This window comes from Sinocyclocheilus rhinocerous, unplaced genomic scaffold (assembly GCF_001515625.1).
Source record: "Sinocyclocheilus rhinocerous isolate Xijiao unplaced genomic scaffold, SAMN03320098_v1.1 scaffold5, whole genome shotgun sequence".
Taxonomy (NCBI): domain Eukaryota; kingdom Metazoa; phylum Chordata; class Actinopteri; order Cypriniformes; family Cyprinidae; genus Sinocyclocheilus; species Sinocyclocheilus rhinocerous.
The window spans coordinates 323,402-340,067 of NW_015661874.1; the positions used below are offsets into that span (position 1 = coordinate 323,402).

The following is a 16,666-nucleotide window of genomic DNA, read 5'->3' on the forward strand; positions in this document are numbered from 1 at the left end:
CAGCGCATTTTATGGAGGACTGTTTCCTGATCCTGGTAGAGTAGACTACAATGCCGGCTGTTCTGACTCACAGACTGTAAGTACATTTTTTTATATTTAAAGAATTTGCCACTGACGATTCAAACGCGAGTTTTTTGGGCAGTGTAGGGTAGCGCTTGTTGCACTACGCTCCAGCCGGACAGGGCATCACAATATGGTAAGGGGCGTAACATTTCTGTCACACGCTTGAGGTATTCGGCCAATCACAACGCACTGGATAGCTGGCCAATCAGAGCACACCTCGCTTTTCAGACCGATGAGCTTTGTAAAAATCGACGCATTTCAGAAAGGCGGGGCATAGAGGAGAAACAATAATGTACAGTATGTGGAAAATAATGTGTTTTTTGAACCTTAAACCGCATAAACGCATTTCATTACACCAAATACACAAAATAATGTTCTTTTTAGCAGCATCATATGACCCCTTTAATACTACAGTATTAAGGTTACTACAGTACATCAGTGGTAAATATTTGTTAGGGTGGTGATTCTGGGATTTAATTCTAACTTGTTCATTCATGGCACAGTGTTTCTCCTGTTTTCCTCCTCAATCTTGTTGTTGAGGCTGTTTCATCTGATCTTAAACTAGTTTAATTACAGAATGATTTGTAGCTTGTATCAGATATGTGTGTATCGAATATACACGCTTCTCACTGGATGTTGCAGCGCATTTAATAATGCTGTCCTGGAGTAAACGCACCTGTTCTGTGCTTGCGTTGCGTAAAGCCCAGCATATGCTTACAGCTAAAAGTGTAGACTTTCAAAATATACTCCATCTGATAATTATCTTTGTCCAGTGTCTGCTCTATTTCTCCCCAGAAGTTATGACCGATAACAAAGTCTTTATACTTGTTTAAACTAGAATTAGATAACTCATAACCTTCTCACACAAGCTCTTGTCAACGTGGGCGTCTGCTGTTGTTGTGGCCTCCAGTAGTTTGTTGTTAAAGGGATCATATGATGCTGCTAAAAAGAACATTATTTTGTGTATTTGGTGTAATGCAATGTGTTTATGCGGTTTAAGGTTCAAAAAACACATTATTTTCCACATAATGTACATTATTGTTTCTCCTCTATGCCCAGCCTTTCTGAAACGCGATTTTTACAAAGTTCATCGGTCTGAAAAGCGAGGTGTAAGCTAATTAGCCAGCTATCCAGTGCATTGTGATTGGCCGAATACCTCAAGCATCTGACGGAAATGTTACGCCCCTTACCACATTGTGATGATGCATTTGGGTGGTGTTATGCAAATCTTCCCACACAGTGATGTAGACGTGTGGGCGTGTTTAAACGAGGCGCTTTAGGAGGGTGTGGACCAGTCTTAACTTTTATAAAGAATATCTCTTTGGGTTTGAGACTTTAGTCTTTGCAACTTTAGGGATCTTATCTATGCACGAACAGCTTGTAACACTCCAAAGAAAAAGGAAAATTTGAAATTGCATCATATGACCCCTTTGATGTTCTGTCTCTTCATTACTTCCCGGGACAGTAATGTCACCTTGTGGACAAACTAATTAGTGCAAAAAATTTTTTTTTAAATCAAGGCACATGTGCAACCTTGCACTTACTCTTAGCTAGGGCTGGATGAAGAAGATTGGCAGGCCAGATTTGGCCCGTGGGCCACCAATTGGATAGCCCTGCTCGAAGTGGTTGACCAGTTAAAAATGGACTGAGACAGTTATCCAGTCAGAGCACACTGGGCTTTTTGGAAAGCTGGGGTTTCTGACTGATTGTAGGCCTCATTAGGTATCTTTCCATCACCCTGTTTTTATGCACATTTTGAAGTATTGCATCAGAAACAAGTAATGGAAATGCAAATTTTCGGGGGGAAAAAAAAGATCACTTGAGGTGGTTTTTGACTTGTGCAAAAAAAGGGTTAATGCGAATAATAAGAGATGGAAACACATTTGCTGAATAAATTCCTCCATGATCATCAAAAATGTCATGTTTGCGCTATGTGACTGCATAACTTGACTAACCAGAGGAGTGATCTTGTAGCGCAGCATCTGAAATGTTATGGTCATTCTCAAATGCCGAGCAAAGTCTGTTGTCAAAGTATATCCACCTCTGAAAGCAATGTCTGCATTTATTGTGTTTCGTCTGCTCGCTCTGAGGCACGAGTAATTTATTATAGGCCTATTTGAAAATTATTATATTATATAACTGTTATATAACTGAGATGCATGAGCTCAGATCACTGAGGTATACGATCAATCAGTTCCAAAAAGAATGACAAAACCTCTGTTTATTGAAAGAATACAAGCTGACAAAAAGATTAAATCCAAGTTTTGGTGATAATATAACAATGTGAGATTTACAAGAGATTTTTCGAATAGGACAGTCATTTTTGCCCGGGAACACCAAATTAAGTAAAGGATTTTTAGCATAGCACAAGGGTTAAAGAGAGAAAATAACAGAGCATTTCAGGCTGAGGGTGAAATTAGGTGCTGCCTGTTAGGAAAATGTTTTTTTTTTTTACAATTTGTTTAAATCATGTAAATGTATTCTTGCAGACCCCAAAAAATAAAATTATGAACGTGTAAATGAGCATAATATGGGCACTTAAAATCGATGTGGGCCAGTAGTCAAGATGAGGGCAGAGGAGCATGTAAAAGCATTAACTCTAGAGTTGTTTTACTGCAAAACTTTTCTTTCATTGTCGCTGCAAAGCAAGGCATCGGGGTTTGTGAACATTGCCTGTGGCTAGCCTGGTGGGTTAGTAGCAGGGAACATGCTGAGAAGAATCGTACTCCAGAGAGATGAGTCACCGAGTTTTAACTGCGGCAATACGACTTTCAGCTCTCCGCCGCTTTGCTAGCACAAATGTTTGTCGTAGTTATTTGTACCGTCTGTTGCGCCGCCTTGAATAATTGACGCCAAGTTCATTTCAAAGCAGCGGGGGTTTATATCCATGTTGTCTGTGAGCGTTTGAAGTTCTGTAGTATGCATTGAGGCGTAGCACCGGGCCTTGTCGTGGATGGGGCTGCAGTTTGAGCTTCAGGCCTTTTCGTTTCATGCCTTCATTCTGTCGCGTGGAATTCTAGTTAGCCTCTAATCCACCTGCTGACTCTCTGTTGTTGAAGGAGCATATGGTGTTGACCTTATTTTTGATATGTTTGTATTTCTCACTGTGCAGGAAAGAGGATAATGTGATGGCCAATTTTGCAGTAGTTTAACCTTGAATGGACACAGACTTGCATAAGACTTAATTCCTACCGCTGTAAATAGAGTGCTGTCGGGTTCCTGGAAGTACAATACCATTTATCGTCTCTGCAGACAAAGTGTTTTTTAGTAATAGTGTTTAAACCTTTCAAGATCTACCATGAACTCTGAGATAGTTAGGTGATGAGATATGCTAGAATTGTTTGTTTGTTTGTTTGTTTGTTTGTTTGTTTATTTATTTGTTGTTTGTTTGTTTCTGAATCTGATCTATTTATTTTAGTTTTAGTATTTTATGACTGTCAAAATTATGTGCTAACTAGCTATCATTTAAAATGTTTAACAGAGTTAAATTTATCAGTCTAGTGTTCAGTTTAGTTTAGGTTTTTTTAGGTTTCACTAATTTGTAGTTTAACATTAATTATTATTATTATTATTATTATTATTATTGAAATACTTTTATTAATTATGTATTTACAGTATGTATGTATGTATGTATTTATTTATTTATTTTATATTTTTAAAATATTAGAGTTTCTGTTTTACTGCCAAAGTTGATGTACTAACTAGCTATCATTTAAAATATGTAACAGTGCTAAATTTATCAGCACAGTCTAGTGTTTAGTTATTAATAATAATATTATTATTACTATTTGCTATTTAATATTTATTATCTACTACTATTTATTTATTTATTTATTGTAGTTTTTCATTTATTATTTATTTATAGTTTTAAAATTGAGTTTCTGTATTTTGCCAAAGTTTATGTACTAACCAAATATCATTGAAAATGTTTAATACTGTTACATTTCTCAGGGCAGTCTAGTGTTCAGTTTAGTTTAGTTTTTGTTAGCTGTCACTCTGTAATTGGTAGTTTAACAGAAGTATTTTTGACTGCCAAAGTTAATGTCCTAACTAGCTATTATTGAACATTTTAACCCTCTGGGGGTCGACGGAGGCATCATTACATTTCTGATCAGTGTAGTGTTATTTATACCTAGTGATGTTTTCATGTATATTTGCACAAATGATAATATTTAGCAACTTGTATTGTCAGTTACTTGATTACATCATTTGCAGTGCATTATGGGATGAGTAGTTCATCCTTTCAAGACATAAGTGCACATACTTGTACTGTGGTTTTCTGATTTACAAATAATTTGTGCTTCAAATCATATTCAAATCCATCAGATTCGTCTCAGAGCTGCTTGGTTTATTTTCCAGCTCAGCATTCTGAAAAAGGATAGAAATGAACAGGTAAAATATGTCTGATACCAAGGCAGCTAAAAAAAGCAGCAGCTTTTGTTAGTCCATCTTAGACAGCAGATTTTGCCTGTAAAGAAACCTCGCTGAGAGCCACCGCTGATTTATTTGTTCACTGGACTAACACACAATCGCCCAGCACTATAAAAGCCTGGAGGCGCTGTCATATTGGTAAGGACAAGAACAGCCAATAACCATTAACCTTCTAGATCACAATGGTGACCTCAGCTGTAAAGATGTCTGCTAGATTTGGTTTAACGGTCTTCGCTTTCCTTGTTGAGAAAGAGTTTGCCTAGCCAATGACAGTGCCATTTCCTTCACTTATAGGGTTAGTTCACCCAAAAATGAATTTAGCTGCGTTTTACTCACCCCCGAGGCATCCTAGGTAAGCTACATTAAAGTGATTATTACGTTTTGAATATGGATATTTTTCTTACAAAAACGCATTGATTCGCTACAGAAAGCCTTTGTTCACCCCCGGGAGCCATGTGAGACTTTTTCTTTTTATGGATGGGCAATTTTTATTTAAGTTCTTTTGGACTGAAGCAATGCAACACCTGCTGAGTGGCATTAAACAGCTTGAAAGATCAAAGACAATTTTTAATATAACTCCGACTGGATTCGTCTGAAAGAAGAAAGTCATATACACCTAGGATGCCTCGGGGGTGAGTAAAACGCAGCCTAATTTTCATTTTTGGGTGAACTAACCCTTTAATAAACCATTAAAAGTTGACAAGGCCCTGAGATGTTTGAGTCTTTGCGTTAATGTCGAGTAGGGATGCACCGATCCGATACTCAGTATCTGTATGGGCTCCGATACTGCCATTTTCTGCCGGATTGGGTATCAGTCAGACGAGACCGATCCAAATCTGATATTGTGCGTATAATATTCTGTGTTATTGTTAAGCCCCATTAAAGGCATAAAACATTGTAAAGCACCATAACATTTTCGTGCACTATATTCTAAGTGTTCTGAAGCGTTCCATAGCTTAATATTAGGTTTAGATGAATGTTGTCTGTCATCCTCCATTCAGCATAATTTTATTTTAATTATCCACTAACCTAGTTTAGAATTGTATTTTTGTCATAGATTATGATTATATATTTTATTCCATTTGTTTTGTTTTTTCTTTATAATGAAGTTGTCTAAATTTAGTAGACAAAAAGTGATGATCAGGTCAACACATAGAGGTATAGAAATTCTACACTGATTTTTAAAAAATAATAAAACAATGTGTTGGTATCGGATCGGCCGATAATCAAAATATTTGGAATCGAATCGGTTCTGAAGAAATGGTATCAGTGCATCCCTAATGTCGAGCTCAGATCATTTTGATTGGTCCTGCATTGTGTTTAATTTCCCAGTCCTCAGGGGATGGAAAGGTCCAACCAGACGGCATGTGTGACCTCCGTTCAGAGCATGTGCAGAATAATGTTACTTATTTAACATTGTGTGAAGATCAAACACCACATGGTTCTTGTATAACAAACAACAGAAGAGCCAATTAGTCAGCAGCCTTTGTGTCTGTCAGAATTAATCGTGCAGTGAATGCATGATATTGATTTGTTGACTAATATCCTGTACCTGTATTATAATAAGATTGGATAAGCTTGCCAAACCACATGCCCGAAAGGGACTTTGGCATTTAATTCTCTGAAATATTAATTCCAGGAGTCATACACAGTTATTGACTGCTGATAATAGATGTGGCTAGAAAAGGAGCTGATAAATGAGTTGTAATTAGTAAAAACACAATGCAACAAGTAGTTTGTCTATCCACAGTAAACATGTGTGACGTGTGACAGCTGATATTAAAAGTTTAACATTCATTTATGAAAAGCTGAATTATGGACCAATAGGTCAATGTGACCATTAAATAATACCGACAGTTGTAATAAGCTATGTTATGTGTCATTCTAATTTATAATTACATGTCTGTAATATGTAAACTGTTTCTGATTCTGTGTGCATATATGCATGCATAAATCAATCAATAAATACAATTACAGTAACACTTATAACTACTAACTTCTCACAGTGCAAAGAATAAAAAAACTGTATCATTAATTAAATAAATTGATATATTTTGTTATTTTTTTATTACATTAAAGTAATGAATGCTTGCTAAACTGTTTTTTTATAATTCTAATTTGATGTTTAATTGTTGAACTGCAGATATTCTTCCATAGACCTTATATTCAAATTAATATGCATTGGGGATGAACATATATTAAAATATTTATAAAAATAAGGAAAATGGTTGTGTAAAAATATTTAAGCAAACTTAAAATGCCAGAGGATGGGAATTTATACTATAGCTAAGACGTGTCTGATAATGAATATCAATTAGTTTCATGACTGGGCACTCCAGGAAGTTCACTTAGCAATGTTGAACATAACCATATTAGTATTGATGAGACGAAGCCATGTGAATATGTCATTGAGCGAACTTGTGATTTTTAAACCAGTGGATGATAAGATGGGTGAAAAATCCCATAGACTTTGGAGAAGAGACCTGATGCCATGGCAACATAGAATTTAGATGAATTAAGTATATATATATATATATATATATATATATATATATATATATAAACAATATAATTTATTCATGAGATGATTTCATGATCCTTTAGAAATTATTTGCTGATTTGATTCTCAAGAAACTTTTCTTATTATAATCAATGTTGAACATATATTCAAATGAAGAACAGTGATTTTCAATTGTAAAAATATTTCATAATAATAATGATTTTACTGCATTTTTATTAAATAAATGCAGCCTTGATGAGCAGAAAAAAATATTGAACATTAAGTATTCCAAGCTTTTATTAAGAAGTAAAATATATTTAATATATCATTTTATTATTACATAAATGTGTCTTGTTTTTGTTATTTTTACAGGAAAAACTTTAAGAAAATAATGTTTTGTAATGATTTTTTTTATCAAGTAATAAAAAGTTGCACTATAAAAAAAAAAGGTTTTTTTTACTTGTATTTTGAATTTTGCATTTCTTTTTGGGTTGTCAGTCAGTTGACTGCTGATCTTTGCTTTACCTCCCCAGGTTAACTTCATGTATTGCTGAAACTGACTTAATATGTGCTGCTGCTTTAAAAACGAAACAAATGTGCAACTACCGTACCTCGTCCAATTACAGGAAATATATTTCTTTTCATTTATTAAATGTATTTATTAATTTTCTTTAATTTAATTTTTTTTAAATAATAGAAATACTATTTTTATGAATAAATAAATACACACACACAAACAAATAGGCAGAGATATCCTTATGAACTTAAATATGTCTCATCAAACTCTTTCATAAACAAATGACCTATCCACCTTCATCTATTACTGCATGTCAACAGTTAAAGGATATGTTTGCTGATTTTCCACCAGCATTGTATTGTTACAGCGTCAGTAATATAAGTAAATTAACAGTTTTTTTTTTTGCCACAGCCTTTTTTCTCTTATTCATGTAGCACAGATTAAAAAAAAAAAAAAAGAAATTGTGTTTCTCTTGCATAAACTTTTATTAAACCCTCATCTTGCCAGTGGTGACTTACCACTTACCACTTAAACTCATTTTGTCTACATCTATTATAAAGTAAATAAGGTCATGTTTGATTTCATGCTGACTCGACTTCAGCATAAAAATCTTCCTTTGGGAGGGATGCCAACTGATAAAAAATAATTTGTAGAGACACTGACCTGCAAAGATATAAATACACTGTAATCAGGTCTTATATACTAAAGCAAATGAATTACGGCCAGTAAACAACAGTGGATGTTTTTAGTTTTTAAGAAAGTTCTTGTTTTTAAGAAGTTCTTTCCTTTGTTTCTCACTACAGTTCTCTTCGGCCAGTTTATGTTCTTCCAGACGACCCCTAATGATATGCTTGAGATCTTTGACGGGCCCTCGACAGAGTCTCCGCTCCTCACCTCTGCCCACAGCTCTCACTCTGGTAAAAGGCTTTGTTTACCGTCACCACGTGAGACCAACTAAAGGCACGTCTGCTGAGACGAGATGACATTGAACTACATGAAGGACTGCCACAGTCAGATCTCATTTCCAAAACGGCTCTGCTGCACTGAATGTTGTGTTGTTGTTAATGTGCTTCTGACATGCAGTTGGAGCGTAACGTAACATAACGTAACATAACGTAGCGTAACGTAACGTAGCATAACATACACAATTATAAATATACATTTATAATGTAATAAAGTATTTAAAATGTAATAAAGTTATAGTTTAGTAATCTAGTAAAATCTGAATATAAAAAATAAAATGTAATAATGTTGTTGTTATTATTATAATATTTAATAGATATACTAAATATTAAATATCACATACTAAACATTAAATTAAAATGTCAAATTAATGCTGTCACCCTAAATGTATTAATGATCCTAATGATTAATGTACTATTATATTATATTATATTATATTATATTATATATAAAACTTTATATAATTATATTATATAAAAGTCAGTGTAAGTAAACGAGTGACATTAAAGTTCATTTTTTCAATTCAACTTTTCACTTAAATTATGCTGATGCTGTATATAATATCATTTGTATTAAAGTAGAAAAGGATGCGATCCACACATTTTCACTCGTAGTCTCCAACTTTTGGACCGCTCTTGTTGGTGTACTGAGGACACATGATTTCCTTTAACCCTGCTGATGTGGCAGCGCTCAGCAGGCGTATTAATGGTCTCATTTATGCCATTGCTGTAGCTGCAGACAGATAACAGAACTTGTTTTCTTTCCCTCACCTCCTCAAATTTCTCTTTTGATAGGAGAGCCTTTGCCACTGAGCTCTGCCAATGAAATCACCATCAGGTTCAAAACCGAGGGACCAAACACAGCTAAAGGTTTTCATTTTGTGTATCAAGGTATGTACTTTTTGACTAATCACTTAAGGCTATGTTGGAAAAGATTACTTCCATACTACTCATGCTATTTTTGCAATGTGCAATATGTACTTTTTTTTTTTTTTAATAACTGTATTTCTGCACTGTATGCATAAAATGTTCAGTATACAACACCGTACATTGTGTGGAATAATGTATTTCATGATGCAATGTGCTCAATCTTCTAGTTCTAGTGTAACTAATATACTACAAACAATATATATCGTAGTTTATGTAAAGTAACTGATGATAAATACTAAATGCTATAGTTTAAAATCTTTTATGTTTTATTTTATTAGAATGATTTTTTAATACAAAATATGTATTCAGTATAGTGTATACTGCAAGCACTGTGCAAGTTTGGGGTCGGTAACATTTTTTGTTAAAAAAGGGCTGCATTTATTTGATTAAAAATATATTTAAAAACATAATATTGTGGAATATTTTTACAATTTAGAATAACCGTTTTCTCTTTGAATATATTTTAAGATGTAATTTATTCCTGTGATGCAAAACTGAATTTTCAACAGCCGTCGCTTTTGATTAATTTCATGTAATTTGATGTGTTGGTGTTGAATAGAAGTATTTAAAAAAAAAATAGTGACTCCAAACTTTTGAACGGTAGTGTATATTTGTTTTGCAAATAAAAAAAAACAACCATAACCTTTTTCTTCTTGCATTTCTGCAGCTGTTCCAAGGACCAGCGCTTCCCAGTGCAGCTCTGTGCCCGAGCCTCGCTATGGGAAGCGCGTTGGGAATGACTTTGGATTGGGCACGGTGGTGCTTTTCGAGTGTAACCCAGGTTACACTCTGCATGGTGCCAGTGCCATCAGGTGTGAGGCAGTGCCCAACTCACTGGCCCAGTGGAACGGCACTGTGCCAACATGTGTCGGTATGTACACCCCCACACGTCTGTGTGCTCAATACTGCCCCCTGCTGCTGGGGAAGACCTGTGGCGTGGATGCAGCTATGACCAGATGACCAGACTGAGATAGAGGCTCTGGTCCAAAACTTAATGAGCTGCCCTCGCAAGGCAGCATTTTGCCCAGGCTGTTCCAAAATGATTGTGCTGTCTTCTAAAATTTTAGCCAAATTTTAAGGCAGTATTGCATGCACTCATGGAGAAGACAATCCCATAATGCACTGCAGAAGAGCTCAGCACAAAGTGAAATGTTAATTAGACAAATCTTGAATGAAATATATAAAATAGATGTTTATATTATCTATATTAATACAATTAATCGGATGATATACTTTCATTAGAGTGTGTTTACTAAACTGCATTACTAAAGTATTACTTAAATTGTAAATTAATAGTGTTTATTCATTTTCATATTAGTATTTGTATCTCCAAATTAATCAAAGATGATATACTTTAACTACATTTCTTATTTTTTATTTATATTATTAATATTATCGGTATATTATAATACTGTATATTTTAAATGAAATTAAGTAAAAGTTAATTTATTTTAAATGTCACTGTATTACTAGTATTACTTAAATGATTGAATAATAGTATTTATTCGTTTTATATTAGTATTTATAAATTTATATTCTGTTATTTCAATATGTTGTAATTAATACATTCATAACAATGAAATCAATTTATCCAAATTAGTCATAGATTATATACTTTAATTTTTAATTTTTAAATATTTATTATTAATGTATTTATTATTATAATATAACAATATATGTATTTAAATACATTATATTTTAAATGTTTAGATGTTACTAGATTGCTAAAGTTTTACTTAAGTTATTATTTACTATTTATGAATTTACATTATATTATATTTATTTTAGATTAACCTATTTAAATATATAACATCAAAATAAAGAAATGTACTATTTTACCTATTTATTATTTGAGTGTGCTGTGAATAGTTATGCTTGATTGTTAAGTAATTAGGTTATCATGATCTTTGCCTGGCAACATGTTAATGCTGAATTTCATTGAATTGAATTCATTGAGTCGAATCTGCGGCGTGCTTCGCGTGAGGAGCACTATTTGTATGATTTTCTGCATTTGTAGAGCGTTCCAGATAAGTCACCTATGTAGTTCCATTGTGGTTTGGATGCTGGTCCTTAGAAGTCACTCACTGTGCTGTGCAGCAGAGCCGGAGAGATTTGAGGGGGTTTTATTAAAAATAAATGTGCTGGGAGCTAATGGATACAGGAGCATTCACACAGTGTGGAGGCCCCTGTGAAATGCAATTTCAAGTAAATGTGAATCTCGGGGAAATCTCTTGATGCAAGTTGACAGAATACTTTCCTTCTAGCCCTGTCCTCATGCAATTTAATAGAAATGCTCCTATGAGAGAATCAACAGGCGATAGAAGTAGAGCCACCATCCTTACTCTCTCACCAACCAAACAATACGCCATCATTTTCTCAGCACAAATAGTCATGATTTTGTATTACAGAATCAGAATCATAGTGTTTTTTCTTCTGATATCCTTTCATCATAATTTTTCACCTTCACTCTTATCCTTGGAATTAATTGGCTTGTTTTATTTATTTTTGATGCTTTACCTTAAGATTTCTATGTACAGTAAATGGCTTCTTCACATGTGAAATGAGTATGTTCCTAATGATAAAATCACTGTATCGATCAGCCTCGCATTCATAACCAATAGTTCACCCCAAGATGGCCTTTTTCTTCAGTAGAACAGTAAAGATTTTTAGCTGAAACTGTGGTCCTTGGTGATTAATTGAATTCAATTCAGTGGCTACCGTTACTTTGAGAGTCAAAAAAAAGCATATCAGGCAACTCAAAATTAATAACCGTTGCTTCTGATGATATATTGAGGGCTTATGAAGCGAATTGATCGGTCTATGCAAGAAACTGAACATTATTTACAACATTATTACCTGTAATCTGTAGCCTCAGGCAAACGGTCTGGAGTGATGCCCGGTTTGACAAACGAATCGGTCTTTTGAATTGGTTCTGTTTAGTGAACTAGTTGAAAGCAGTTCACCAAATCGGACTGAACCGACCTGAAACAGTTTGTGACTCAAGCAGCACAGATCTACAAGTTACTCAATCTAAACTCACTTCTGGATGCCTGACAGTCACTCTGACTCAAAATGAGCCAAAATACAGGCGTATCTGATCCTATAATGAATTAACTCATTCAGCGCTCCAGTTCCTCCAACAGTCAGTGAACCGAGGAAACAGTTCGACTTGGACCGAAGAACGCTGATATGCACATGCGTGAACTGAGCACTTGAATGAATGGGCGAAAGTTTTTATGCTTTTTCATTGTTTATATAAAATGTTAGTTGATTAAGTTTATTCACTTTATATGCTTTAGACACGTATGGGGCCGTTCACATGTCACGCCTAAAAACGCATGGAAAACGCTAGACGCGCTGCTTTCTGCATTTTTCCAAAGCATTCGGGTGCTTGCGCTCCGGAGGCGTATGCCATTGCTAAGCAACAATTACCTGCGCTCTCCATGAAGACGCGGAAGTTTCAGCAAAGGATAATGGATTTGCAGCACTAAAAGTCACTTGCAGTAGCTCTGCTACTAAATTTGTTTAAAAATGGCTATCCCTGTACAGCTATGATCAGCTGTTCCTTCATCTTGGCTGAGCTTTCAATGTTGTTACGAGAAATGATGAAGCTGATTGGTTGGTTCTTGTCACATGACCCGCGGTGCGCTTGCGGCATTCTGAAAAGTTGAAATGTTTTTATCTCGATGTGGCGCGGACGTGCCTGGAAAAAATTAGCGCGTCGCACCGCGTGCGTCCATTATGAGCGTGAAATAACGAACTTGAGCGTGCAAAAGACGTGAACGGCCCCTAAACAATCAACGTTTCACATCATTATTGGGTGCTGTAATAATGTAATTGCATATATGTTACATCATTGCGTGACTGTGTAAACGAACTGGTGAATCAGTTCATTTGAACCAGTTTATTGAAATGAACTGTACGAAAGTATGAGTTCAAGGAAAAGAATCAAACTCTGTTTGCCTGAGGCTCTGGATTACAGGTAATAATGGTGTTAATAATATTTTGTTTCTTGCACAGACCAATTGCTTCGCTTCATAAGGCCTCAATATATCGTCAGGAGCCACAGGTAATAATTTGGTCTTGCCTGTATATGCTTCTTTTTGACTCTCAAGTGACAGTAGCTGTTGACTTGCATTTCATGAATCACCAAGGACCACGCTTTCAGCTAAAAATCATCTTTACTGTTCTACTGTACTGAACAATAAAAGTCCTCTTGGATGGCCTGAGGGTGAGTTAATTAATAGCGAATTTCATTTTTGGGTGAACTATCCCTTTAATAACCATTGAAAAGTGTCAATTTATAACTCCTAGAAATTAGCAACTGAAAACGATCAAATCCATCCCTTCTGTGAGGTCTTGTGCGGTGGTGCTGTAAGAGGGTAAATCAAACGCCGCACCTCTGACAGTAACACCTGTTATCATCGATTATTTCCGCTAAAGGGAAAAGCCTCAGTGAATCACCAGGAGTTTTATATTCATTTTTAAAGTGTGTGGGCTTTGCACACAGGGTTGCTATTGGTAACCGCTTCACGTAATTCTTTTTTTTTTATGGCATTTTCTGCACAGGTGCTGCAGGTCCATGTGTCCATTACTGGATTCACCTCTGTCACTTTATGCTGTGTCTCCTGAAATAATTCTTAAAATAACATGCACACACATTGTTATTGGGATGTTTTGATGCTCATTATTCAGCAGCTAATGTCGTGGCCTAGCACACAGTCTTCTGACATGTGGGAGGGAGGCACGGGTTCAGTTTCAGTTTTAAGGATAATAATAGGCAGATCTATTTTGACACGTCTGCTGTCACCTGTCAGTCACACACGGGTGGTGAATAGAGTTGGTACCAGCACTGCAGAAATACTGGTATCATTGGCATCATTTTAGTATTTAAAAGATGTAATAATAGCAATCTTTCTGTAGTATTGCTAATACCGAGCGTTGGTGCTGAAGTACCTGTATAAAAAGTAGCTAACTACACTGAAACTGGGAAATATCTCTATAAAGATGAATACTAATTAATTATGTATTTAGAACATTAATCTTAATGTAATAATTAGTATTTAATAATTACTTTTTTGTATATTTAATATAGCTAAAATAATAATAAAAGAAAATGCTATTAATTTGATTCAAATATCATAGTAATATTTTATTAATTTATCTAAAGTGGTATTTTAATACTATTTCTGCATAATACTAATTCTGCAATTAGAGCATTAATCTAAATTATAGTGACAACAATCATTTTGAATGTAATATTTCAAGGTATTTATTAATATTTCTTATTTACATTCTCATTTAAAATAGAAAAATAATAATTAAATTACAATCTCAAAATTATAATATTATATTGTTAATAATATAATTTAGTATATCTATTATGTAATCTAAAATAACAATTAAAATTAAAATTTTATTAAAATATTAAATTATTTTATTATATTTCTAATAAATCAAATTCATTCTGCAATTATATTACTACTAATAATAAATGCTGCATTATTCTGCATTATTTTAAATTAGAGTGACAGCATTAATTTTCCATTTTAATTTATTTTATTTAGTATTTACTAATCTAAAAGTTGAAAACTAAAAAAAAAAGGTTAAGATTATAAAAGTATAATACAATCATTTTAATAAAATAGTAATTACATTGAAATATAGTTTTATTAAAATTATATTATATTGTATTGTATTGTATTGTATTGAATTACATTACATTACATTACATTACATTACATTACATTGCATTGTATTGTATTGTATTGTATTGTATCGATAATTTAGTATATCTATTATGTAATCTAAAATAACAATTAAAATTAAAATTTTATTAAAATATTAAATTATTTTATTATATTTCTAATAAATCAAATTCATTCTGCAATTATATTACTACTAATAATAAATGCTGCATTATTCTGCATTATTTTAAATTAGAGTGACAGCATTAATTTTCCATTTTAATTTATTTTATTTAGTATTTACTAATCTAAAAGTTGAAAACTAAAAAAAAAAGGTTAAGATTATAAAAGTATAATACAATCATTTTAATAAAATAGTAATTACATTGAAATATAGTTTTATTAAAATTATATTATATTGTATTGTATTGTATTGTATTGAATTACATTACATTACATTACATTACATTACATTACATTGCATTGTATTGTATTGTATTGTATTGTATCGTATTATATTACTAAAAATACCAATTCTTCCATTAGAGCATTAATTTTAATTTGCCATTTGAATTTAATATTTAGTATTTACTTATCTAAAATAAAAAAATAACTAAATTGAAATGTAATTTATTTTACTAAAATATATTCTATTCTATTCTATTACTAATGATGCTAATAATTCTGCAATTATATTATATTAGTAATAATTAAAATTAATTGTGGAATTGGAGTATTAATCTAAAATAGGGTGACAACATTATATTTTAATTTAATATTAATTTAATGCTACTGTGCATCCATGGACAAAAAAAGAGCCAGCAAAATGAAGACATACACTAAACTTACATAGTGCAGCATTAATGAGGCGGTCTGAGTCTAGCATTGCTAGCAAACCAAACGACACACTTGTACTAGCCATGATCAAGTGTTAGCATTAGCTTTGTGTGTGTTACTCTATTGATGGTAGCGGCTCCTCACGTTCCATTTATTTACATAAAATTGCTCTTTGCCCCGAGCGACGTGCTCATCCTCTCTTTGAGCGCCGGCTGCTAATGATGACATTAACATAGCTGGAAACCTTTTTGATTATAGCGGGGGCGTGAGAGTGTGTGGGACATCACCTGTGGAATATAGATGCACTCCAAATGGAAGTCAACTGAATAATTGTGAAGATTTAACCATGGTCTTCCACGCAACCGAAGGGAGAATAAAGAAGGAAAAGGCTAAAGCACGAACGGATGTGTGAGTTTTTATTTTTATTTTTGGGCACGGTACAAAAGCAACGATGTGCCGCCCGGAGGTGCACCTGGCGATTGAAGACAAAGTGATTGACTCTGGCCTCCAGATCGCCTCGGTGCCTTTGACAGATAGCGTCAAATACTGCCTGTGAAGACAGAACGCCCTTGCGGTAGTTAACATCCAGAGAGGATTCGCGCTTATTGATAGCTACACAAAAGGGGCTGAGCACAATGTCTGGCGAAGCCTCAACAAGCAAATAAAAATTGCTTTACTGAGCCCTCCAAAGGTGACAAAGAATGTCAGGCTTGCCAGAAGATTCATTTCTCGTCCTTTC

The 16,666-nt window shown here is 33.9% G+C and overlaps 1 protein-coding gene across 1 annotated transcript in view; it reads left to right on the forward strand.

Moving 5' to 3' along the window:
- Positions 1-16,666, forward strand: part of LOC107726638 (CUB and sushi domain-containing protein 3-like) — a 274,484-nt gene that overhangs the window by 158,693 nt on the left and 99,125 nt on the right. The window contains exons 33-35 of the mRNA XM_016536300.1: positions 8,315-8,428; positions 9,269-9,364; positions 10,071-10,274. Coding sequence (XP_016391786.1) covers positions 8,315-8,428; positions 9,269-9,364; positions 10,071-10,274 — 414 coding nt within the window. The remainder of the gene's footprint in view (positions 1-8,314; positions 8,429-9,268; positions 9,365-10,070; positions 10,275-16,666) is intronic.